Raw genomic sequence first — 27,117 nt, forward strand, 5'->3', positions numbered from 1 at the left:
TTTATCTGCTGCCATAATACTTTATAAATAAATATATGTACATAGATCTATTCCCATTACATATACATGTATTTACATATATACATGCCTTGTAGTTAGACCTCTAAATAAATACTCTTAACCTAGTTATTTCCTCTATTTCCTTTTACTTTCCTCTTGTCCTATTATCATGTTCAGCCTTCATTTGGGTTTCGGTAATCCCTTTAGGCTTCATTGCCCTTGATCGAGCCCTTCCTAAGCATCCCATGGCCTCCTTGCCATCAATTTTAGATCACTTATTTGAACTTTGGCCCTGGATTTGTTGGCACCCCTCTCCTTTTCCCTCACCTCCACCTCTTCCTTTGTCCCCTTCCCCCCGCAAGTGTCAGTCCCATTGTTCTCTCCTTCGGATGGTTTGTTCATCCTGCCTATCTTGTCCAGATAAACATGCATAGACAATAATACGCACATGAACAAAGCAAAAGAAAACATAACAAAAAAGACAAAAATTAAATCAACAATAGCTAATACAACAAAGCAAACAAACAAATAAAGAAAGAATAAAAGGGAAACCCCCCAACAGCAAAAACTGAAAAGCCCTCAAGCAGTTCCAGGTCTGTCCATTGACCTTTATGAGTGTTTTCCAGTTGAGTTCGCTGGGGTGCCATGCCCTGATCCCAAAGTCCATCTTTGGCATTCTTTGGACTTGGTTGCTTTGCTCCCTTTGCTGTTCTGCTGTACACCCTTAGTGTTTCACTCCAGTGCTGTGGGGTCGGATTGGGCACATCTCCCACACCGTTTCCCCAATGCTGTCCCCCTTAGCGCTTTGTTTCAGTGAGGGATGCCGTCGTCTCTTGTGTCGGGGATGGTCCTGTGATCCTCGCTGTGCATTGGCTGCTGTGAGCTGGAATATTTTTGTCAGGGCTTGGTGGGCCTGTGTGTGTTCCACTCTCTCCTTCCCTCTTTGTTTGCACCTGATCAGATGTTCCCCACTTCCTGAGCTGCAGCTTCAGTGCACTTAGTGTGTTTTTTATAAATAAGTTTATTTTTCTAAAAAATTAATCTACATGTGCCCAATTTTCTATTATGGTGCTCTTTTTCCCTATCACAGTTCAAGGGATTTTAATTTTAAATATAAACCCTCTGAGTATAGATTATAAATTTTCATGTTTGCCATTTAGTTTTCTTTTAGATATATTTAGAGTATTTAAAAATGTATGTTTTAAATTTAGTGAAATACTTCCATCTTTCTTTTTGGGCAGGGGTGGTGAACCTTTTTTTCTGCAAAGGCCATTTGAATATTTATAACATCTTTTGCAGGCCATACAAAATTAACAACCTCAAAAATTAACTTGCTATATTTGGTTGAACATTTAATCAACTAGCCCCTAATATGATGGCTGAAAGTGCGTCTCTTTGGTGAGGTGTGTGATGTTAGCTGGTATTGATGATTTCACAGGCCTTATGCTGCCCACTCCTGCTTTAGACAAGATGCTGCCCATCTTTGCTTCTCCAACCACATTTTAATTTATATTAGTAACTATTATAATCAGCAATCTTAATGTAAATATGATTTTATTATGTATATCATACTTCATTATATTGATAGAAAAATCTTAAACATAAGTTCTTAATTTGGAGTCTAAAGGAGAGATTACACTGTTTTGGGGAGTAGAAAGCCATGTCTTTCTCCTTCAGAGCTGGCTGGTGGTTTCAAATTGCCCACTGCAATTAGCAGCCCAACAAGTAACCACTACTATGCCAGGGCTGCTATCTAAAATCTTGTCAGCACATTAATTATACTTAATTACTTGTCTGGTTAAAATAAGACCCTTCATATTTAATTTAAATATTTTCTTTATGATTCTCCTACATTTTATGCTTATAGGTGACTTGAGTCCTCTTTCATTTTAGAAAATCTAATTTAACAGAAGTTTTATTTATTTATCTACATACACTGGACACAAAAGTGCTTCCAAAAATCCATGGAAAATTTTGTATCTAAACTAAGCTACTAAACTATTTTTGTTTTCACTATTGACATATTTTTAAATATAAGGAATAGTTTGAAAGCACTATTTTATAATAAATTTTAAAATAGCTGAAAGGACATACATGTCTTTATTTCTTTCCTTGAGGTTAATTTCTTATGAAACTCTCTAAAATTTCTATATTCCTATTGTTTATTTAAATATTATCAATACTATGATAACTAAGGATCTTGAAAGAACGTATGTGGTAAGATTAAGGTGGTACTCTGGGCTAAGCATTGGGTTGCTAACCCCAAGTTGCTCTGTTGCCAACTTTACTAGCTGGTGGGAAAAAGATGAGGGGGAATCTATTCCTATAAAGATGCATAGTTTCAGAAACCCTAAGGAGCTGCTCTGATCTATTGTTGTAGGGTCTCTGTGAATCAAAATGGACTTGATGGCAATGGGTTTGGGTTTTAGTTATGGGAAGAGTGAGTAGGTTCAGTACCTAGAAAGTTTCTTGTTTTTAGCATAGTGGCACTGTGTAGGTACTGAAACAGTTAAATGAATACAGTGTTAGTATTGACTTTATCTCTTTAAACGTATGACTCTAAGTCTAAACTTTTTTTTTTGCTACTCAAAATCCAAGAAAAAGTTTGAGTTTTTTTTACATCTGAATGTTTTTCTTTCTTCTTGTTTTTTAATTTAAAGATCATTTTATTGGGTGCTTTTACTGCTCTTATAACAGTCCATATGTTAATTGTATTAAGCATATTTGTACATGTGTTGCCATCCTTATTTTCTAGACATTTACTTTTTATTGAGCCCTTCGTATTAGCTCCTCTTTTTCCCCTCCCTCCCCACCACTACCCTCATGATCCCTTGATAAATTATAAATTATTATTTTCATATCCTACACAGACCGCTGTTTCCCTTCCCCTATAGTTTCTGTTGTTCGTCCCCATGGAGGGTGTGTGTGTGTGTTTATTATATTTTTAATGACCCTCTGCTCAATATATGAGACTTCACGTCATCCCACAACTTGTCAAATCATCTGTCATACTGTTCAATGCACCAAGTGTGCTTTTGAGATGACCTCTAAATTCAGATGGGATATACTTAGACACAGAGCTGCCAGAAATACAATTAGGACTCAGAAAAGAGAACGTGGGGTTAGGGATATCATTGCTAGATCGTAGCTGGAAACAGAGAATACCAGAAAAATGTTTACTTGTGTTTTATTGACTATGAAGAGATATTTGACTGCATGCATCATAATACACTGTGAGAATTTCAGGACACTGACCTTTTTTGCTTGTGTGGGACCTGTGCCTAGACTGAGGGATAGTTGGTCAAACACAACAATGGAATCCGGCATGGTTTAGAATCAGGAAATGTGTGCAGCAGAGTTGTATTCTTTCACCATACATTTGATCTGTATGTTGAGCAAATAATCTGAGAGCTGGGTTATATGATGAAGATCTCAGCATCATTATTGGAAAAAGACTTAATCCCAGCCTGCCATGTGTGGGTGACATAATCCTTCTTGCTGAAAGAAAGGAGGATTTGAAGCACTTGTTGATGAAAATGAAAGCCTTCAGTGTGGATTTCAACTCAATGTAAAGAAAACATAAATTCTCACAACTGGACAGTAGACAACATTATGACGAGTGGAAAAAATACCGAAGAGTTTTATTCCACTTGCTTCCCCAATCAACACTTGAACCCACTCAGAGATGTCATGGAAGACAGGCCTGGTTATCTGCTTGTGAAAGGTCACAGCCTTGAAAAAACCATGGAGCAATTTTGCTCTGATATACATGAGAACTCTTTATAATGGTTCCAGCGGTTTTGATTACAATGTGCTAGGTGTTTGTTCTTTAGTTTTATTCTTCCAGGTTTGCTGCGCTTCTTGAATTGGTCCTTTGCCATTTGGGGGAAGCTTTTAGTTTTTTATCCAAATATTTTCCAAATATAAATTTTTTCCAAATATTTTTTCCAGAGCCAGTCTCTTTTCTTTCACTGATTTGTCATTTTTGCACAGGCCCCTAAGATTCTGTTTTTCCCCTCCTACCTTTTTACTCTATTATTTCTATTATACTTACTTGGCATACCATAGATGCTCAGTAACTACTCTTTGGATTCTTTCTACTATATCTTTTCCCAGGAGAATTTCTATGCATGGTCATAACTGTTATCATCTTTTTTTCACATGGCATCTATGTGAATTGGATGCATGCAAAATGGCATAAACAAGATTATATGTTTCTAAAATGATTAAGGACCAACAAACTTCACTCAAACACTAAAATACCTTAATAATGGCCTCCACCGCAGACCTTATAATAAAACCCCCCAAAATCAAACTCACCACCCTTGAGTCAATTCTGACTCGTAGCAACCCTGTAGGATAGAACTGGCCCTTTGGGTTTCCAAGGTTGGTTGTAAATCTTTACAGGAGCAGAAAGACTCATCTTTCTCTCATTTAGCCACTGGTGGATTAGAACTGCTGACCTTATACTTAGCACCTCAATATGTAGCCCATTGTGTTACCAGGGTTTATAATAGATGATCTTATTTAAGGGATTATTTTATTTCCAATTATGCAATTTTATAGAATTATGTGTTCTACCATATTTTATGAGAAAATTATATCAGTAGCTTAGTATTCATAAGAACTTTTTTAGTTGACAAATTATCTGATATATTGTGTTAACATCTAATTTTATTGTATTTTAATAGATATTTTATGTTTACTTCATTTACAATGCTTCTTTAATAACTAAGGAGTCTGTGTAGTGTAAATGGTTAATGTACTTGACGACTAACTGAAAGGTTATAGGTTCACGTCTACTCACAGGTACTTCAGAAGAAAAACCCAGCAGCTTACTGAAAAATCTGCCATGTTAAGCTGAGTTTTCTAGAGGAAAAAAACCTCTGACCTTCATATGTATAAAAAATAACTTTATATAAAGAAATATTTTATAACAAGAAGTCATCCCAGCCCAGTCCAACTCAAGTCCATGGGTCTGATGTATCCAGAGTCTTCAGACTCATGCAGCTACAAGCCAACGGAGCAAGAAGGTGAAGCAGGAAAATGGAGATCATTGGCTAGTAGGTGCAGAGTCACTTAGATCCAAGCTATGCAGGAACTTGACTGGACACCACAGCCCTTGAGGTCAGTAGGCCATATCGGCTTCCAACACCAGAGCCAGATATGTAATCCATGCAAGCAAGAAGGCAAAGGAAAGACAAGAGAGAAAAATTTTGTGTCTCTTGTATAAAAAGGTCACACCCCCAAGGAGGTATCACCAGGCAATGACCTGACTGAGATTTTGGACTGATTATACCCCTACCTCCACAACAGGTATCATCAACTTGACATAAAATCTAACCACATCTGCCATTGAAAACCTGTGCAGCCCAATTCTGCTCTGACTTGTGTTGTAGCCACAAGTCAGAATTAACTCCACAGCAACATTTTTCTTCCTTTTTTGATTTCTCTCTAGCTATAACTTGCTACACTGTGAATACTAGTTCTTTCACTTACTTAACTATGCAATTCAAATAACTTACATTTTCCCTTGTTTTATTTCTTAAATTCTCTTTTGTTTCCTTATCTCTAAAATGAAACTAATAATGGTTCTTGTGGTGTAGTGGGATATGAAGAACACTTAATCAGACCTTAATATAGTAAACTTTTAGTAATATATCTTTTTTTAAAAATTTTTTAAACAATTTATTAGGGGCTCATGCAACTCTTATCACAGTCCATACATATACATACATCAATTGTATAAAGCACATGTGTACATTCTTTTCCCTAATCATTTTTTTCTCCTCTTTTCTTTTTTTTACATTTTATTAGGGACTCATAGAACTCTTATCACAATCCATACATATACATACATCAATTGTATAAAGCACATCCATACATTCCCTGCCCCAATCATTTTCAAGGCATTTGCTCTCCACTTAAGCCCTTTGCATCAGGTCCTCTTTTTTTTTCCCCTCCCTCCCCTCCCCCCCTCCCTCATGTGCCCTTGGTAATTTATACATCGTTATTTTGTCATATCTTGCCCTATCCGGAGTCTCCCATACCCCTCTTCTCTGCTGTCCCTCTCCCAGGGAGGAGGTCACATGTGGATCCTTGTAATCAGTTCCCTCTTTCCAACCCACTCACCCTCCACTCTCCCAGCATCGTCCCTCACACCCTTGGTCCTGAAGGTATCATCCACCCTGGATTCCCTGTGCCTCCAGCCCTCATATGTACCAGTTTACAGCCTCTGCCCTATCCAGCCCTGCAAGGTAGAATTCGGATCATGGTAGTTGGGGGGGAGGAAGCATCCAGGATCTGGGGGAAAGCTGTGTTCTTCATCGGTACTACCTCGCACCCTAATTAACCCATCTCCTCTCCTAAACCCCTCTATGAGGGGATCTCCATTGGCCGACACTTGGGCCTTGGGTCTCCACTCTGCACTTCCCCCTTCATTTAATATGGTATATATAATATATCTATTATTATTGTTTACCGATTACAAATATATTTGTTTTGTATTTAGTCTGGTCTCTAAGGTTCTATAAGAGTAGAGATAGAGCCCCAGTCACTGAACCGCCACTGAGGACTCAGCAGCCCCCTGCCTCGAGCTCCCTCGCTTCCTGATACTTGGTCCACCTTCTCCAGCCACTGCCTTCCGCAGGCCGTTTCCACCGAGAAGAAGGAATCGTATCGTGTGTCTGCTATCCAGAACCTCCACTCTTTCGACCCCTTTGCTGATGCCAGTAAGGGTGATGACCTGCTGCTGCTTGCGGGGACCGAGGATTATATCCATCTAAGAATTCAACAGCGCAATGGCAGGAAGACCCTTACTACTGTCCAAGGAATTACTGATGATTACAACAAAAAGAAACTAGTGAAGGCATTTAAGAAGAAATTTGCCTGCAATGGAACTGTGATTGAGCATCCAGAATATAGAGAAGTGATTCAGCTCCAGGGTGATCAGCGCAAGCACATAGACCAGTTCTTTGTAGAGATCGGACTGGCAAAGGACGACCAGCTGAAGCTTCATGGGTTTTAAGTGCTTGTGGCTCATGGAAGCATAAGTGAGGATTTCCTTGCAATGAGTAGTAAAATTCCCTCTGTCCCTTGTCACAAGTTTAAAACCTCACAGCTTGTATGATGTAACCATTTGGGATCCACTACTCCTTCATGCAATAAACTGAAAAGAGCCATAAAAAAAAGAGTAGAGATAAAATAGGGATTATACTTTTGCCCTTTTAAAAATTTCATTCGTGAAGGAAAGAAAAAAGGGTATATAGTATCAAAAGTGTTAAACGGAATGAATTTGAAAATGATGAATCCTATTTTGGTGACCTATTTTAGTAGAAGCTAGAAAAATGCCACAAGCATGTATCATTTCAGATCATACGTACAAAGGTAACAATCCTGAATAGTGATGAACTAGTATTTCCATAACAACAACGTGTCTGTAGAATGATCCCTTTTGTGGTTAATATTTGTAACAGGAGATGTCTAATTGAAAGAAACAAAGAGTGTAAGGCCTGTGATTTAAAATGGGGCTTTTTGACTAAACCAGAAGCCCGGAGCAGGCAATCCCAAGGTTCCTTCTCTGGGAGTCTCTGAAGCTCTCCTGTCTGCCTGCCCCCTTTGATCGCAGGACAGCTTCTAGAAGAGCATACCACCATCATGATATCTCAAGTTTGGAGAAAGGGAGTGATAAGAAAACCACATTCTTCTTTGTCTTCTCTCCGGGAGAAAAATCATCCCAGAAATTCCCAGACATTTTTATTTTTAACGTTATTGATCAGAATCAAGTTTCGCTCCATTTTCCAAACAATAGGAAAACAGCAATGAGGTTGCATGATTGGCACATACATACTCATTGTAAGTGTACATGTTGGGCCAAAAATATTGCTACCACTACTGAATCTGTTAATGAGGAAATAGGGAAGAATAGTTGTTAGGAAGATAACGGGTTGGTCTTCCCAAAAATGACAAGATTCATTTATTTTAAAATGATTTAAAAAGTAACAGGCACTGTTAGGTGCTAGACTTACAGTAGTAAACACAACAGATGTTTTATTTTGGGTATTTTTCTATTTAAGAGGTATTGTTATTATTGAGACATTATGCATTTTCTTGTCTTTGGTTGTTAAGTCCTAGAGCTTAAAGGAACTTCTTTGATTTTTAAAATATGTGTTTTGAATCCTTGGAAGAAAGAATTCAGTTAACCGTGATATTTTATTACTACAAATATTATTTTTGTTTCAGAGAGGAGAAATGAGGTCCAGAGGTAATACACTCATGATCACTTACTTAGATAACAAGTGACACTAACAATTCTCTTAATATGTGCTACTGTATTTAAACATTTTATTTTAATGAAATATAACTCAAAAGTTAACATTTTGACCATTTTTGATATATAGAGACCATGTATTTAAATTTATTTTCATCACCCTAAAGATAAAATTAGTACCTCTTAGTAATAACTTCTCATTCCCTCTTCTCCCTAGCCTTTAATCACTGATCAAATTTTGTGTCTATGTGCTTGACAATTTTCGTTACTTACAAGTGGAATCATAGAATATTTGTACTTTTGTGTCTTACTTCCTATATGTACTCGAATATAAGCCGACATGAATATGAGCTGAGGCACCTAATTTTACCACAAAAACTACATTAAACAAGTGCTGAAAAACTTGGCTTATATACGAGTGCATACGGTACTTCACTCAGTATAATGGTTCATCCATGTCACAGCATGAATCAGAATTTCATATGTCATCATGATTGAGAAGGATACTATTGTATTTATGTACAATGTTTCATCGTTTCATATACTGATGGAATCTTGAGTTGTTTCCACCTTTTTGCTTTTGTGAAGAATGCTACAATTAGCATTCATATCCAAGTATCTGTTTGCATCACTGTCTTGAAGTCTTAGGTGTATAAACCCAGGAGTGGAATTGCTGTCATAAGATAACTTATTTTTTTAGGAACCCTCAAATGGTTTTCCATAGTTGCTGCGCCACTCAATTTCCCACTAGCAGTGGTTGAGGGGTCTACTTTTCCCACATCCTTGCTAACACTTCTTATTTGGGTTTTTTGCTGATAGCCATTCTAGTAGGTGTAAAGTGGTATCTCATTGTGGTTGATCTGCATTTCCCTAATTGGTAAGAGCTCTGGTGGCTTAGTGGTGGGCTGCTAACCACAAGGGCAGCAGCTTGAAACCACTAGCCATTCCAAGGGAGGAAGATGAGGTTTTGTACTCTAATAAAAAGTTACAATCTCAGAAACCCACAGGGGCAGTTGTACCCTTTCTTAAAGGATTGTCATGGCAGTGAGTTTGTTTTTAATTACATGAGCCCCCTTTTCATTTTCTTATTGTCCATTGTTGTTATTTTTAAGAAAAATTTATTCTAGTTCTTTACTAATTGTTTGGGTTGATTGATTGCTTTTGTAGTTCTGTAACTATTCTACAAAAACTGTACAAAATTTTGTAGGAGTTATATACAGGGGCTTTCGTATATATTTAAGGGACATCAAAAATTTATAGAAAAATACAGTTAACAAGTGGCTGAATTTTTCCACATATTCTTTTGCTTTTTAACTTTTATTCTGATGTGGATAAAGGTTTACAGAGCAGATCCATGTTTCTTCTGTTGATCAATGTTTCATTCAATTTGTTTCTTATCCATCTGCAAGCTTTTTGAAACTCTCATATGGTAACCAAGTACTTTCTCCCATTCTGTAAGACTTCTTTTCACTTTCTTAATAAAACTAAACAGTAAATGCTGTGTGATGGAGTTGATTCTGACTCAAAGCTACCCTATAGGATAGACTAGAAATATGCCTGGGGTTTTGAGATTGTGAATCTTCATGAGAGTAGAAAGCCTCATGTTTTCTTTGGCTTTTGGTTGTCACTGCACCTTGTGATGAGGAGCCTAATGTATAAGCCTAATGTATAACCTCTATGCCACCAGAGCCTCTGTCACTTCTTAATAAAGTCTTTTAATGCATATACATTTTTAATTTTGATGTTCAATTTCTTTTTTAAATTAATTTTTTACTCTTCTGTTTTATAGCTATGAGTCCATTTATGATTTTAGTTCTTGTATTAAGTCACTGATCCATTTTGAGTTAATTTTTGTATATGGTATGAAGTATAAGGCCCAAATTCTATTGCACGTGAAATATTCAGTTCTTGTGACACTATTTGTTGAAAAGACTGTTACCCCTAATAAAAGTGCATGCTCTGGAACAGCATATCAAATTTACTAACTTTAAGTTAGACAGAAAAAGAGAAATTTCTTAAAAGGTGGTACTAATGAAGAGTCTAACAGCAACACAGGTTATCCGTTGGAAATCAGAATACAGATGCTATATATTTTTAACTTTGGCATTCACACTTTGTGAAAATCACATACAGATGTTTTACATTAACGTAGGTTTCAGGACAATCATGGGAAAGAACTGTTGACTGTGAGCAAGCAGAACCACAAGGTGGTTTAAGTCTTAAGCAAGTCTCAAGATGTCTCTCTTGACTAACCAGATAGTAGGAATTAGCTTCTTGGAATGATTTTGAGTTATCTGGATACTTTTCCAGGAAGCATTAAGTTTGCCTCTGAGTAATACAGCAAGTTATAAAAATCCAAAAGGACTGTAGTAAGGTACAAGGGTATCCTAGCAAGGCTGATGTGAATTAAGGCTAACTATATACTAAATACAGTAAATTGGGTTACAAGAATATTCTTTCCTTATTGATGGACTTGTTAAAAATCCGTTTTCCATATATTTATGGTACGCTAATAAAAAATAATTTTTATGTCCAAGTACTTATTATTTTGCATAAGTTATTTTCTTTAATTTTCATTACCCTAACAAGGTTTTGAGCTAAAGATGCCTATACAGATGATGGAACTAAGCCTTTCTGGGTTTAAATAATTTTTCAAGGTTGATTAGGTCAGTAAAGGTCAATCAGGACTAACACTTAAGGCTGTTTGATATCAAATCTTGTACTTTTAATCATTACATTGCCTGAACTAAAATTCTTCAATTATATCAATCTTCAATTCATTATATTATCTGAACTTCAATTTTTCTGAATGAGAAAATTATTTCATCTGTGGAATACAACTGCTTTGTTCTTTTCGTTAACACTTTATGATTTAAAACCAAAGTTTATTGTAGTAATGAGAAGATGTCAACTTAATATTTAGGCTTTTCTTTTTTGATGGGTGTGAGATTCCCAGTGGCGTATTTTATATCTAGTTGGATGGCAAAACTAACCAATCAATACCCTATTTGCATATGTTCACTCAGCCATTTGGTGGGAGTTACCAGCGCTATGAGAAGCATCATAGCATGTAATCCAGTGCAGTGAAACCAAATATCAGGAATATGGACTGGAACCTGGAAAATGGAGCTATCAAAACATTTCCTTTGTCATATGGCTTTATTTCTCTCATAAATTTGCAGAATTATTTTTCTCTTTTGCTACATGGTGAAATGCTTTCTCAAACCTTGCTGAGTTTATATGCTTCTTCTTGTAGCCATCTGAAGAGAGTATTTTTTAGTTCACTTTAAGATTATTTTATTGCCCCAGTTAAGTTGGTACTGTGAGTTAGAATAAACTTAATTGTATTCTCCTCCCTACCTCCAGGTTTTTGGCTATAGGTCAAGTGCCTACACTGACTGGTCCACTTAGCTTTGGGCAATAAAGTATGTCTCCACAATATATACTTAATCCATTCCTGAGAATCACAGGATGATTTTCAGAAAATGGAGCGGGAAATGCCATGGGAGATGTCTAAAGGAGGCATTGTTATCTGGCAATCTGAAGGGCTTTCAAAAGTTCTTTAAAAATGGAATGAAAAGATAATGGAATTTTATCATGAATGTTTGAAGTATTGTATAACTGTGGCATGTATTAGACATTTAAGAGTTATTATAGTTATTTATATAGTTATTATATCACTAATTAGAATTTTATATCATAAATGGTGATTATAAACCTGAACCTCATGAGATGGAATGCACAGGAATCAAATTGACTGCATTTATAGCAAAAGATGATGGAAAAGTTCAATGTTATCAGTCAGAAATAATGCCAAAGGCTGACTATAGAATTAAGTAGCTATTTTGCTCATATACAAGTTCAGGTTAAAGTTGAAAATTGAAACAAATACGAGAGCCAAATAGGACCACCTGAATTTAGAGACTATTTCAAGAATGTATTTGCTGCATTAGACACAAGATGGGTTGTGGGATGATATCAAGAAGATAATACTTGAAGAAAGCAAAAGCTTATGAAAGGATAAAAAAGAAAGAAAGGATAAAAGTGGATATTAGAAGAGACTATGAAACTTGCTGTTGAATGTAGAGTAACTAAAGCAAATGGAAGAAACGATGAAGTTAGAGTTGAACAAGAAATTTCAAAGGGCAGCTTGTAAAGATAAAAAGTATAGTCAAATATGCAAAGACCAAGATTTGCAATATTGAAAATTTCTATTGGGAAAAATATTAAATGATATAAGAAGCATGGAAATAAAGTTGAATAAATACAAAGAGGCATTGTAGTAAAAAGAACTGTTCAATACCCAACCATTCAAGAGGGGACATATAATCAAGAATCAATGGTGTTTAAGGAAGAAGTCAAAATTGCACTGAAAGCATTCACGAAGGACAAGGTTCCTTAAGTGGACAGAATACCAATTGAAATATTTCCCCCCAAATTGATAATAACTCTGAAAATAATCACTAGTTGAATGCTAAGAAATTTGAAAGAGGGTTACTTGTCAAATGGATGGGAAGAGATTCATATTTGTGCCTATCCCAAAGAGAATATGAAACATTTTGAACAATATCATTAATATCACATTCAAGTATAATTTTGCTGAAGATCATTTAAAAATAGTTGTAACACTACATTAACAGGGAGCTGCCCAGAAATTTAAGCCCATTCAGAAGTGATAGATCTCGCTGATGATATTAGAGGAATCTTGGCTGAAAGTTGAGAATACCAGAAAGATGTTTACTTGTGTTTTATTGACTATGCAAAGGCATTCAACTCTGTGGATCATAATAAACTGTAGACAGCATTGAGAAAAATGGAAATTACAGAACACTTTGTTCTCCTATGGATCCTGTACATAGGCTGTGAGGCAGCCATTTAAACAGAACAAGGGAATACTACATGATTTAAAATGAGGAATGGTAGGCAAAGGATGGTTTCATTCACTACTCATTCAGACTATATGTTGAGCAAATAATCCAAGAAATTGGGCTGTATAAAGAAGAATATGGCTTCAGGATTGAATGAAGACTCATAAATAAATAGAGTACACTGTACTGATGACACATTCTTGCTTGCCTAAAGTCAGGAGGACTTGAAACATTTATAGATCAAGACTAAGGACTATAGCCTTCAGTGTGGATTACAGCACAATTTCAAGAAAATAAAAATCCTCACAATTGGATCAATAGAAAACCTCAGGATTAGTGGGGGAAAAAATGAAGTTTGCCAAGGATTTAATTTTCCTTGTATCTACAATCAACACTCATGAAAGCAGCAGCCAAGAAATCATCAACATAATTCCTTTTGTGAATCTGCTGCACAAGACCTCATTAAAGTGCTGAAGAGCAAGAATGTCACTTTGAGGACTAAGGTGACCCTAACTCAAGCCATGGCATTTTCACTCACCTCCTATGCATGTGAAAGTTGAATAATGAATAAGGAAGACCAGAGAAGAGCTGATATATTTGTATCATGGTGCTGAAAGTACTGCCAAAAAGCCCCAAATAAATCTGTCTTGGAAGAAGTACAGCCAGAATGCTCCTTAACAGTGAGGATGGTAAGAATTCCTCTCAGGTACTTTGGACATGTTGTGAGGAGGGACTGGTCTCTAGGAAAGGACATTTTTCTTGTCAAAGTATGGAGAGCTTTGATGTGTTGGATTGATCTAGGGGCTGCAACAATCGACTCAAACATTATGGCATTTGTGAGGATGGTACAGGTACAGGCAGTATTTCATTCTGTTGTGCCAAGGGTCACCATGAATCAGAACCAACTTGAAGGCACCTTAGAATAGCAACCACACAGTAGGCACTTTCTTGGGAACTAACCACCACTTTCTTGGGAACTAACCAGTGGCTGTATTTGCAGTTGCACTAGCAATAGTTAAGTGTTCCGGTTTCCTTAGATCGTTGCTAATATTTGTAATTGTCTGTTGTGTTTTTGAATTGTAGCCATCCTCACTCAAAAACAAACAAAAAACCAAACTTATTGATTCTCTAGGGTAGGGTAGAACTGCCCCGGTGGGTTCCAATACCATAACTCTTTATTGGAATAGAAAGCCTTGTCTTCTTCAGAGTGGGTGGTGGTTTCAAACTACTGACCTATGGTTAGCAGTCCAACACACAAACACTACATGGTGATGTAATGGTCTCATTGTGATTTTGATTTACACCTCTCTGGTGGCTTATTTGTTATGAAATCTGTTAATTTAAAGTTAAGTAGTTTTGAAGTAGTTTTAAAAAGCTGTTCACTGGGATAATTGATAAGCTTTAACTAGAAACAGCCAGTAGTGGTTTCTTAATTTGATTATCTGTTCCAATAACTATTATACAAACTAATATTTATTTATTAGTTTAAAAATAAGTAGCAGAAGTAAAAAGGTGAATCTTTATAATAATTGAAAGACTAAAGATTTTGGACACTTCAAAAATAATGATAACTTAGAAAAAATTACGGGCTTTAGTTCTAAATGTGAAGATTATATTAATCTTTAGGTTTTCACATTTTGACTAAAAGCACCTCTGTGAGGTTTTCTTAGTATTTTCCTTAAGAATCACTGACCTTCTCGATTTGTCAACTTAAATCTTTTACCAAATTTGGATACCTTTTGGCTATTATTTCTTCAAATTTTTTCCCTTTTCCATTCTTTTGGGATGCCAATTACCTTTCAGTACTGATCTACAGTTTTTAAATCCTTTTCAGTTGTTCTTTAGATTTTTAGTATAATTTTATTTTCAAGTTCCTGGGCTCTTTCCACTGTCATCTTCATTTGCATGAGGCAATAATAATGTATTTTTAATTATAGATGATTTTTCTAGTTTTGCATTTTTCAGTTTCTTTCTTTTTTATAAAAGTGTTTTTTTTTGTTGAGATCCATACAGTGGTAACCTTAAGCTTATCTATTAATAGTTGATTTAACATTCTTGCTGATTAATTTCAACATCTGGGTAATATATGAGTAGATAATGAGTAATTCTAAGGAATCAGGCATATTTTCCTGTTTGGATGTCAATATCTTGCAGATGAAGCCAGGCAGACATTAAGAGTATATTAAGATTAAAATGATAAAAAACTTTAATGGGATCTACTTCAGTTACATCCTTTGGCCTGTTTCAGATTGTTAATAGGTCTGATTAACAATGAGTTAATCAGTCAGAGGAGTTGCAATCAAGCAATAGAGACTCATAGGTATGTACAGTTTTAGTTAGAGAGTCATGAGGAAAATACAGTAGCTGTCAGCTCGTGAGCAGTGCTTCTTAGAAAAGATGAAAACAGAAATGGAACTATGGTGGTACACTGGAGAAAGTGCTCTGCTGCTAACTGAAACGATCATCGTTTGAACCCACAGCTGCTCTGGGAGAGCAGTGACCGTCTGTTTCGGAAAAGAGTACAACCTTGATGAAGTAGTTGTTTACCCTGTTCTGTAAGGCTGCTGTGATTTTAAATCAATTTATGGAAACTTAAAAAAAAAGATTACTCTCTTGCTTCAAGGAGGGGCGGGATCAAGTTGCTTTCATGTAGTACTAGTCATTTTTCAGAAGATTTTCTTCAAATATTTTTTTTCAGTGAGTAATGATGACTTGTTAGTTGCTGTAGAGTTTGCTTTGACTGATGATCACCTTATATATGTACCTGTGTGTTAGAACAAAATGTTGCTTGCTTCTGTACCATCTTTATGATCATGATATGTATGTGTTCAATGTTGCAGCTATTATGTGTTTTGAGTACCTTCCAATCTGGATTGGTACTCTTTCCAAAGGACTCTTAATATTTCTTGCAAGGTCGGTCTGTGTTTTATGAATTTCTTTAATGTTCTAGTTTTGCCACCATGCTCAAAAGATATTTTTACTGGATGTGTGGTCCTCCCCGCCCCCTTCCTCTAATGCTGCTGTTCCTTTTCTTTATTTATTTTAATTTTATTATCAATTAAGAGTTAATACTCATATCATTGCATAGTTCAATCACTCCAAGCAGAATTGTACAATTGTCACCACAATCAGTTTCCAATGGCAATCCTTTGAGATTTTTTACATGTCATCATACACTTCTCTATTATGGTTTCCGCTGAGAAATGGGTGCTTAGTTGTATTGTTTGGTATCCCTATGTCATGATAATTCCTTTATCTCAAGCTGCGCTCAGAATTCTTTCTTTATATTTAGTTTTAGAAAGATTGATTATCTGTTGTGGTGACTTTCTTTTTAGGCCCCCATTTTGGGGTCCACTGAGCTTTTTGAACAGAAACTCCATTTTTAATGAGTCCAGGAAAGTTTTCTGTTAAGTTTAAAAAATTCTCTGTGATTTTTAATTTCTCTTTCCTCTTTTGACATTTAAATTAGGTTTCAATTCTTACTGGTAGTGTCCCACATAACTCTTGGACATTTTCATTATTTTTTTCTCATTTTGCCTTAAATAGATTAATACATGGCCACTGAGCTGATGCTGATCATCGTGACCATTAGGACAAGGTAGAACTTCCGGTGTGGGTCTCTGAGATTGTAACTCTTTACAGGGGCAGGAAGCTTGCTCCTTTTCCTGAGGGACACCTGGTGGTTTAGAACGTCTGATCTTGTGATTAACCATCTGTGTTAGACCAGGTTGACCAGCGAAACAAATTCAGAGACACTCATATATGTATAAGAAAGAATTTTATATCAAAGATTAATTGTATATTAAGAAAACATTCCAACCCAGTCCAGATCAAGTCCATTAGTCCAAGATTAGCCCGTAACTCCAATATTAGTCCATAAATCCTTCTTCAGACTCACTCAGCACATACAATGATACAAAACAAAACGCAGGAAGATCACAGGCCAGTGGGTGCAAAGTCTTGTGGATCCAATGGCAGTAGAAGCATCTCCAGGGCTCTCAAAAGTCTCAGCATGGCTCCATGTAGTTTGTTACCAGGAGGGTGAAAGCAGAGAGGGAGACTCTCACAGGTCTCAGCAAGTCGCTGTGTGGATTGACAACAGGATTGGGGGGAGGAGAGAGAGGAAGGAAGTTCCCAGAATCCTCATGAGAAGGCCATGACTACAAGGAGGCATCATCAGTCTGTGACCTGTTTGACAGGCTAGATTCCACCCATATACTTTATCAAGTTGACATGAAATTATGGAACTACCACACAGCTCAACTAACCACTGCGCCACCAGGGCTCCTCTGAGTGGTCTCTATTTTGCTGATTTTTTCTTCCATTGTTTTAGTTCTACTTCTGGGTCTTTCCATTGGGTTATCTATTTCTGATATTTTATTGTGAATGTCCTCAATTTGTATTATTATTTTTGTATGCTCTCTTATTGCTTAGTTATTCTGTCATTTTGTTTTTGTATTTTTTCCTGAATTCTTACATTGTGTTTTCCTTCATCAGTTTAAGGATCATTCATATATATATAATCTTTTGAGTTCCTTCCTAGGTAGTTCTATTACTATTTTTCTCAGGATTATTTTCTGCCCCTTTATTTTGATCACTTATTTAGGCCCACTTATCCCATTTTTTTCATATGATTTGTTCTTATCTGCTGCCTCTGAGGCATAAAGTGTTTATTTGTATCTTTAATTGGTTATATGTATTTATAGATTTATTATGACAAAAGGATACAACTCAGGATTGCCTTTAAGAAAGACATGCATGGGTGAATTTTGTCCGGGTTTCTCAATATGGAGGCTTGGCACATCACCCTGCCTCTCTTTGTCAACTAAGAAACTCTCTGAGACTTCATGTTTATAGCTTTTATCATCCAGTCATAATTGAGCCCTCATTGTGTATGCTTGATAGGTTAACTTTTTCCTCCTGAGTTTGAGACTAAGTGGTTTTACTGGTCTGGTCAACTCCCACACATTAGCACAAATCATAAAATGGTGTTAAATTAGTGAAACCACTTCAGACATTCCAAGGGATTAGAGTTATGTTTCAGGAAACGGGGCACATAAACACTTATCTGCCTCTCCTAGGAATTGGGAGCATCTTGACAGGGAAGGTACTAAATGATAATTATCTTATCTTAAAATACCAGCTATTGCCACATACTTTATGGTGTAAATTCTTGCTAAAGACAGGCAGAAGAATAAATAAATAATTAAATTATTATGAAAGAAATATTAATTTACTAGGTCAGAGTTGCTGAAATTCTCTTTTGCTCCTTGAAATTCATTTTCACTTCTTAGATCTTTGTGTTAAAATATATATCTCGTGTGATAAAATACATAGAATGTTTAACTTGAGAATAACCAAGTCTCATCTTTGTGTTCCTGATTTGTATTATTTCATGTTATTTGCTATTTAGAAAATATATTTTTACGCCAAAATGTAATTCATCTTGAAGAAATATATTGTTGTGGAAATTGAATCTATTCTGAATATAGTTTGATGAGATTCAAAGGTTTTTTCTACCAGCTTAATTTTTAATTGTAAGTGGAATTTTTATTCTGCAAGTAAGAAATACCTTTATATCTGATTTGCATCACATTTCATTATTCAGTAAGTAATTGATATTACTCTTTTGTTTCAGCTAAACCATTTACTTCTAAAGTGAAACAGATGCGATTACACAGAGAAGACTTTGAAATATTAAAGGTGATTGGTCGAGGAGCATTTGGGGAGGTAAGATTTTAGAGAAGTTTTGCTTCTTTTCTTGAGAATTATTTTATACCACCACAGGAAGTTTAAATAAAATATTATTTAATTGTTTTCATAAATAATATAGTGAACTAGGAAAATTTTTTAAAGTTTTAATGTTTCTTGTTTTTACATAAACAAATGAGTATTTCTAGATTCCCTCCCTTGTTCCATTGGTTTGTTTCTCACTTCTTGGGCCAGTATCACAGTTCTTAATTATAATATCCTTAAGTGGTCATGAGATGTGGTAGTGAATGTCCTTTAACTTTCTCTTCCTCTAGCTATTCTTTTCCATGTCCTTTTTGTTATTGGTTCTCTATATTTTCATATAATTTTATAATTAAATTTTCATTCATAAATATATAACCTTTTGTTTTGATAAGAATTGCACGGAAACAAAGATTAATTTGTGACTATTTGACATCTAGACAATATTGATTTTGCCAAAGCAGACACAGGGTTATATCCTCGTCTCCCTTGCAGAAGAAGCCCTCATGGTGCAGTGGTTAAGTGCTTGTCTGCTAACTGAAATGTTGGTTTGAAAGGTGTGGCAGTCTTTCCCATAAATATTTGCAGCCTGGAGACCCTGTGGGGCAGTTTTATTCTGTTCTCTATGATTTGGTTTTGATTTCGGAGTTTCTCTCAGTAATGTTTGTATAATTCATTCAGTTTAGAGGAATTCCACATCTTTTAAGAAATTTATTCCTAGATATGTGATATTATTATATTTAATTAGAATTATTTTGAAATTCCATTTTCTAATTGTTTGCTGCTAGTAGTTAGAAATAGAATTGAGTTATTGACTTCATCTTCAGCACCTTTGCTAAGTTTACATTTATAAATTATGAATGATGTTGAATTTTAATAAATTTTTTTAATCTTTTACACTTGATCTTAGCCAAAAGACTGAGAAATGGTTTGCATCTTTGAGACAAAAAATATTTTCCATTTTTCACTGTTAATTTATTGAATTGCTTCCATTTTCAAATTTTAAATTACCCTTGTGTTGCTATAGTAAAGCCAATTTCCCTGGACGCGCATTGCTCAAGTTTTTCTAAGTGATTATTAGCTTTGGTGGCATTTTGGGTTACACGTTAGCAGCCTGAACCACCAGCCGCTCTGGAGGAGGAAGATGAGGCTTTCTACTCCTGTACAGGGTTTGAGGGTTAGGAGTCCACAGGGGCAGTTCTAACCCATCCTCTAGGGTTGCTCTGAGTTGGAATTGTCTTGATGGCAGTGAGTTTACTATTGTTTTTTGATTATTGTAACCAAGTTATAATGTAGCTCCAGAGTGATCACAATCCTTGGAAATGTGTTGTGTAATATACTATCAGCGTCTATGTCAGTTAGACAAAATCAGTTATGCTTATCTTCTACATTCTTGCTTTTTTTCCCCTCTGCTTGAGTTATTTCCTGAGAGAAATTTCCATCTTTCCTTCTGCCCTGTGTTTTTCATTCTCTTATCCTCTCTACCTCCTCTCCTCCCTACTTCTTTCTTGTTTTCATTTTTACTAATGGAGACTAAAACTATTATATCTTCTTGTTGATTAATTCTTTTACTATTAAGATATCACTGATCTCTTTATCTCTAATACTTTTTTACTTTATTTTTATTCAATCTGTTATTAGTAGAGATACTTTAGCCCCTTTTATTATATTTTCATTAAATATATTATTCCATACATTTAGTTTCAACTTTCTCTATATATCCTTTTGGTGTCTTAGTGGTTGTGCATGGGGCTTCCAAGTACAAGGTTAGTAGTTCAGACCCACCAGCCACTCTCTGGACTAAAGATGAGGCCTTCTATTCTTATAGAGATACAGCCTCAGAAACTCACAGAGGGAAATATTACTCTCTCCTGTAGGGTCACTGTGAGTCGGAAATTATTCAAATGGCTCGATGGCAAGGAGTTATCCTTTTGGTATGTTTATTGTTAGGCAAAATATAGTTAGGTTTTTCCAAAATCTAGTCTAAATTTTTGTCTGTTGTTACTATTTTATTTCCTATTTGTCTTATCTATTCTGTATGCATTTCCCTCTTTCCTCTTGGATTAATGGAACATTTTAATTTTTCTTTCCCCCTTTATTAACTTCTTATTTATATCTTATTATATTTATTCTCTTAAAGAGTGCCACATGCATTCTTGATAAATTTGAATTTTTCAAATTTCCAATTACCTTCTATCTTTTTTAGTTATTGCTGTTTTTCAGTTTACATGTATGTACGTGTGTGGCTGTGTATTTCCAAATCGCTGTTATGATTATATTGTCCCACTCATAGATTTAGATATAGATTTATATTTTCTATTGTCCTTTACATTCTCATAGTTTTCTTTGAGATTATTTTCCTTTTTAATGAAAATTCTCATTTAACTTTCTGTAGTGTCGATCTGCTTTGTGTTAAAGTTATATATATGTATATATTTGAGCTAAAGCTTTTTTTAATTGAGGCACATATGATAGATAATTGAGGCATATATGATAGATTCTTGTATAACCATAATATAATCATAGGTTCTCAAATTTATTTGGCATACTTCTCCCTTTTCAGTAAAGAATTTACTCAATGCCTCCTTGGTAATTAAAACTTTTGTACTTTAGGTTTTAATCTGGAGGAAATGTAGGTGTCTGTTTTTGTAGCCCACCTGGATCATTTGCTGTGAGTCAACTAAGACTCAATAGCAGTGAATTTGGTTTGTGTTTTGGTTCATTCCAGTCCACCTCAAGGGGGAGCATCGCTCACTTTGAGTAATACATATATAGATCAAAATTTAGGACAGTTCCATAACTACTTCCTGTTAACTTGCTATTAAGACTGCTCTCACCATAGATTAGTTTGTTTGTGTTTGAATTTCACATTAACTTAATTATATAGTTGGCATGTAAGATTTTTCTCTTAAATCCAGATTTTAAAATACTCAAGTTTATATGCATTAAACTTGTTTTTATTGTATGGTGGTCATGGCCAAGCATGCAAGTAAAATTTCAATTGTAAATGAATAATTATATATATCCATATATAACTGGGAGTCAGATTTAACAATCAAAATCAAAGTTGTTAATACAGTGGTTGGACTAAAATTATTTACATTTCAAACTTTAATCTTTTACCAGTGGTCATAGGACTGAGGCTTAACCACAGTTTGAACTTGGTAGGGTTTCCTTGTAAGGTAGAGTTTAAGATTTGTGGCAGTGAACAGAATTTCAGTCCAATTTTAGTCTTTAGCGAGTTAGGCTCAAGAGGAAGATCTATCACTACCTTCTTTCAGCAAATCCATAAAAATGCAGGGTTTATGTGTGAATTTCTCTCCTTGGGCTCACATGATAAAGATCAGCATGATATCATAGACTAGTATGTCATGCCTTTGCTTTATGGTAAAGAGAGATAAGTTAAATGCTCGTTTTTTAAATCATTTTATTGGGGGCTCGTAACACTTATCACAATCCATACATCCATCCATTGTGTCAAGCACATTTGTACATTTGTTGCCCTCATCATTCTCAAAACATTTTCTTTCTACTTGAGCCCTTGGTTTCAGCTCCTCATTTTTCTCCTCCCTCCCCACTCCCCTTTCATGAACCCTTGATAATTTATAAATTATTATTTTGTCATATATTATACTGTCTGATCCCCCAGGTAGGAGGTTATATGTAGATCCTTTCTGTTGTCCATCCCCCAGATAGGAGGTTATATGTAGATCCTTGTGATCGGTTCCCCCTTTCTACCCCACCTTCCCTCCACCCTCCAGGTATTGCCACTCCCACCACTGGCCCTGAAGGGTTTCTCTATCCTGGATTCCCTGTGTTTCCAGTTCTTATCTGTACCAGTGTACATTCTCTGGTTTAGCTGGATTTGTAAGGTAGAATTGGAATCATGATAGTGGGTGGGGAGGAAGCATTTAAGAACTATAGGAAAGTTGTATGTTTCATCGTTGCTACCCTGCACCCTGACTGGCTCGTCTTCCTCCCTGCGACCCTTCTGTAAGGAGATGTCCAGTTGCCTACAGATGGGTCTTGGGTCCCCATTCTGCACTCTCTCCCCATTCACAATGATTTGATTTTTTTGTTCTGTGATGCCTTATACCTGATCCCATTGATACCACGTGATTACACAGGCTGGTGTCCATGTGCACTTTGTTGCTTCTGAGCTAGATGGCCACTTGTTTATCTTCAAGCCTTTAAGTAAGACCCCAGACGCTTTATCTTTTGATAGCCAGGCACCACCAGCTTTCTTCACCACATTTGTTTATGTACCTGCTTTGTCTTCAGCGATCGTGTTGGGAAGGTGAGCATCATGGAATGCCAGTTTAATAGAAGAAAGTATTCTTGCATTGAGGGAGTACTTTAGTTGGAGGCCCAATGTCTACCTGCTACCTTAACACTAAACCTATAAATATATGCTCATAGATCTATTTCCCCATCCTGCTCATTCTTTTTTTTTAAGGTTAGAAATTAGATAAACTTAGATTTGTTCACAGGCTAAATTAACTATGGTATTTTTTTCTTACATCACATTTCAGAGTCAAATTCAACTTAAAGGTAATTGCCCAAATTTTCATGTGCTTCTATGTTTCTTTGAATGAAGTTAAGTAATTTTCTAAATAATGTTCCAATGACTTGCAAGTTTCTGATAACCTATAGTTAATGTTAGAGATACTCACAAAGGTTTTACCCACTGTCTTTGAGCAGTTCCAAGTCATGCAACACCACATGGAGCAGCTGGTGGGTTCAAACCATTCCATTTGTGGTTAGCAGTCATGCACTTACCTGATAGTATGAGCAGGACTCATAAGGGTATATACATTTGTGCTTTTGAGTTCGTATTATGAGTGATTATACATACACAGAAGCTTCAGAAAGTTTATGAAAAATAGAATTAAAAGGGGAAGGGAGGGGAAAATCAGGAGCTGATATCAAGGACTCGAGTAGTAAGGAAATGATGATGACAACAAATGTACAAGCATGCTTGACACAATGGATGGGTGATGGCTTGCGGTAAGAGTTGTAGGAGCCCACAATAAAATGATTTTTTTTAAAAAGGGAAGACTTGACTCTCATTACTTACCAATTATACATAAAAAATTGTCATAAAAAACTAGAATTAAAAGATAATGGGACTTTTGCCTTTTAAGCTACCCTTGTCTGTATTTTTAAACTACATTAGAGACTTAGTTATATCTTACCTTATTTGAGAGCATTAGAGAAACATTAAAACTAATAGTATATATTCTATACCTGTCTTAAAAAAATCATTTTATTGGGGGCTCGTACAATTCTTATCACAATCCATACATTCGTCCATTGTGTCAAGAACATATGTACATTTTTACTTGTGTCCTTAATATCTGCTGCTCATTTTCCCCCTCCTTCCCCACTCCCCCCTTCCTCACCTGTTGTTGTTTTTTTTAATACAAATTACACTCTCTTAAAAACTGGAATGAAATTTGATCTATAAAATGAAGATAGCATTTATCACTCAAAAGGGTACCTCTATTTGAGGATATCAGCATATTGCACTTTTAGAGATGAATGTGGCAACCGGTATAACAAGATTAAAAAACTAAATTGTTACTAAGGTAATGCAGATCGGGAGATAAAAGGTGTAGGGTCACCCATTATTTAAAACAAATTCAAAGGATGGCTGCATCATGATTTCTAGTTAGTATTTCGCAGTAGCTCTCATTTGGTAAACTTGCAGCTTTTTCCGTGCCTATTGTTGCTGTTCCCATGATCGGCTTCTACAGGTTGCACAATGTTGAGAACCCCGTCGGTGTTAGTGCTGCAGAATACGCTTTGGGCAGCACTCTTCCAGCTTGTCTTTGGCAGCCATTTTCCCTCCACATGCCACATCCTCTCTGTTTGTGCCCTGTTCTGATTAACTTTCTTTTTGTGTAATTTATCCTTGTTTTTTACTGGTTAACAATATTCCTTTATATGCACATATGTGTTAAGTAAAAAGTATGACCACTAAAAAAACAAGCAAACATATGACCACTAGTGTTTCAATTCATACATTCATAGGTTTATTCCAAACAAAAACTTTTTAAAACATGTCTCTGTGATCAGTGGATACCTGTAGAAAAGCTCTTATTAGGCTGCCAATAAATGACTGACTGAATAAATAAAGAAGTGTGTGTGTGTGTGTGTGTGTGTAACAAACAAACGTCCAGCCAAAACAGTGACTCCTGTGCGGATCTTCTGGCTTAGTTAAATTCACTTCAGAGAGGTCAACTTAGATAATTATAGCAACTGATTTGGGGTTCCCAAAGGAGAAAGATGGGACTATCTAGTCTTGTAGAGTTATAATTTTGGAAACTCACAGGGGAAATTATACCCTGCCCTATAGGTTCACTGTAAGTTAAATGAGAGCGAGTTTTTTGGTTAGAAAGGAGTAATCTTAAAAAAAAACAAAACAAGTTTTTTATTATGACTTGTTGCTGTTGTCGTTAGGTGCCTTGGATCAGTTCCAACTCATAGCAATTCTATGTATGACTGAGTGAAGCACTGCCCCGTCCTGCGCCATCCCATAATTGTTCTTAGGTTTGAGCCCATTGATAATAGCCACTGTGTCAATCCATCTTGTCAAAAGTTTTCCTTTTTTTCACTGCCCTTCCACTTCACCAAGCATGATGTCAGTCTCTAAGGACTGGTCTCTCCTGACAGGAATAGACCTGATGGCAGTGATTTGGAATTTTTAAGAAATTATGCATTAGATAAGGACTTATATAGTGGATAATCACTTTCACATTAAATGAGTCATATCCATTCTGTTTCATCGTATTCATTTCACTTTCCTGAATGTAACATCACCACTCCCACCCATTTCCTCCAATGTTTCCTGTCTCCACTCTTCCTTCTTGCTTTACCTATCTAAACTTTGTCCTTGGGTAAATTCTTTCCTAAGCCTTCTAAACATTGTCCTTGGGTAAATCCCAAATTGCCAATCGTTGTAAAATATGTAGATATCAGTAGTGTTATTGTTCCCTTTATAGACCTATCTATTGCTTGCCTAGGTATTGTGAAACCAGGGTGAGTTCAACTGCAGACCTGAAAGATGACCAAGGGCCAGAGTCTTGAGGGTTCTACCAGTCTTTCTAACCATGAAGTCTTGTCTGCTTCATGATGTTGAATTTTATTCCACATCTCTACCCAGGAACTTCTGCTGTGATCCTGTTCATAGCAGTTGATTCTGGTAGCCTGGTACTATCTAGTTCTTCTGGTCCCAGGGTTGTGGAGATTGATTGCATGGTTTTTAAGTTCACTGGACTGATTGTTTCCATGTAGCTTTGATTTTCATCAGTCTTCTTTCTGTCTGGACAAGGAGAGACCAATAGTTACACCTAGATGACCAGTTACAAGTTTTTAAGACCTCGGCTCTGTCAAAGTAGACATAGACTTTGTGGATTATATGATGTACTTATTATGGGTATTTTCCAAAGACACAGGAAGATCATGGAGCTTACCATAATTTTTAAGAAAATCGAAAACTGCATTGGTAAGAAAATGGCTAGGAAAATTCTGGCAGGAACTTTTTTCCTCATCATAACAATGCATCTGTTCGCTTTCCATTTGTAGCAAGAGCTATCCTATTAGAATTTTGTTGAAATTAGATGGGAACGTGTACATAAGTATAGGCAAGAGCTAAAACTCACAACACATGGAACCCAGGAACAGGAATGGGAACAGAGATAACAAATGGGAAGGGGGAAGAGATGGGGAGGGAGGGGGGCACCGATCTCAATGAATGGCACATAACCACACATCCCCATCCAAGGGGAAGAACAACAGAAACCAGAGGGGAAAGGAGACAGCGGTCCCAAGGGCTCAATGGAAAGTAAATGTCTAGAAAACAACTATGGAATATATGTATGAATATGTTGCATACAACTGATGTATGGATTGTAACAAGAGTTGTAAGGGCCCCCAATAAAGTGATTATTAAAAAAAAAATCTTACCCCAAACACCCTGTATCAGTGATTTTGCCCTTTGAGACTTCTAGTAGTTCTCCAAACTCAACATTTCAGAGGACCTTGATTTTAGACTCTCTATTATGCAAAACCTATTGTTTCCATGTGGTGTAAATACAAGAGCACAGAATTTTTCAGGGAAGGATTAGAGAGATAGCAACACTGCTCGTAGAAGTGTATGTATAAAGCTGGGTAGAAAATATGTTGAGAAACAGTCATTTCATTTTTTATATTTTTATTCAATAAAAGTGTATGATTTTGTAGTAA

The 27,117-nt window shown here is 36.0% G+C and overlaps 1 protein-coding gene across 4 annotated transcripts in view; it reads left to right on the forward strand.

Moving 5' to 3' along the window:
- Nucleotides 1–27,117, forward strand: part of CDC42BPA (CDC42 binding protein kinase alpha) — a 318,565-nt gene that overhangs the window by 42,674 nt on the left and 248,774 nt on the right. For all 4 annotated transcript variants that reach the window (XM_075531439.1, XM_075531457.1, XM_075531449.1 and 1 more), the window contains exon 2: nucleotides 18,776–18,867. In XM_075531439.1, coding sequence (XP_075387554.1) covers nucleotides 18,776–18,867 — 92 coding nt within the window. The remainder of the gene's footprint in view (nucleotides 1–18,775; nucleotides 18,868–27,117) is intronic.

Source organism: Tenrec ecaudatus, chromosome 1, assembly GCF_050624435.1.
Source record: "Tenrec ecaudatus isolate mTenEca1 chromosome 1, mTenEca1.hap1, whole genome shotgun sequence".
In the NCBI taxonomy this organism is placed as follows: Eukaryota; Metazoa; Chordata; class Mammalia; order Afrosoricida; family Tenrecidae; genus Tenrec; species Tenrec ecaudatus.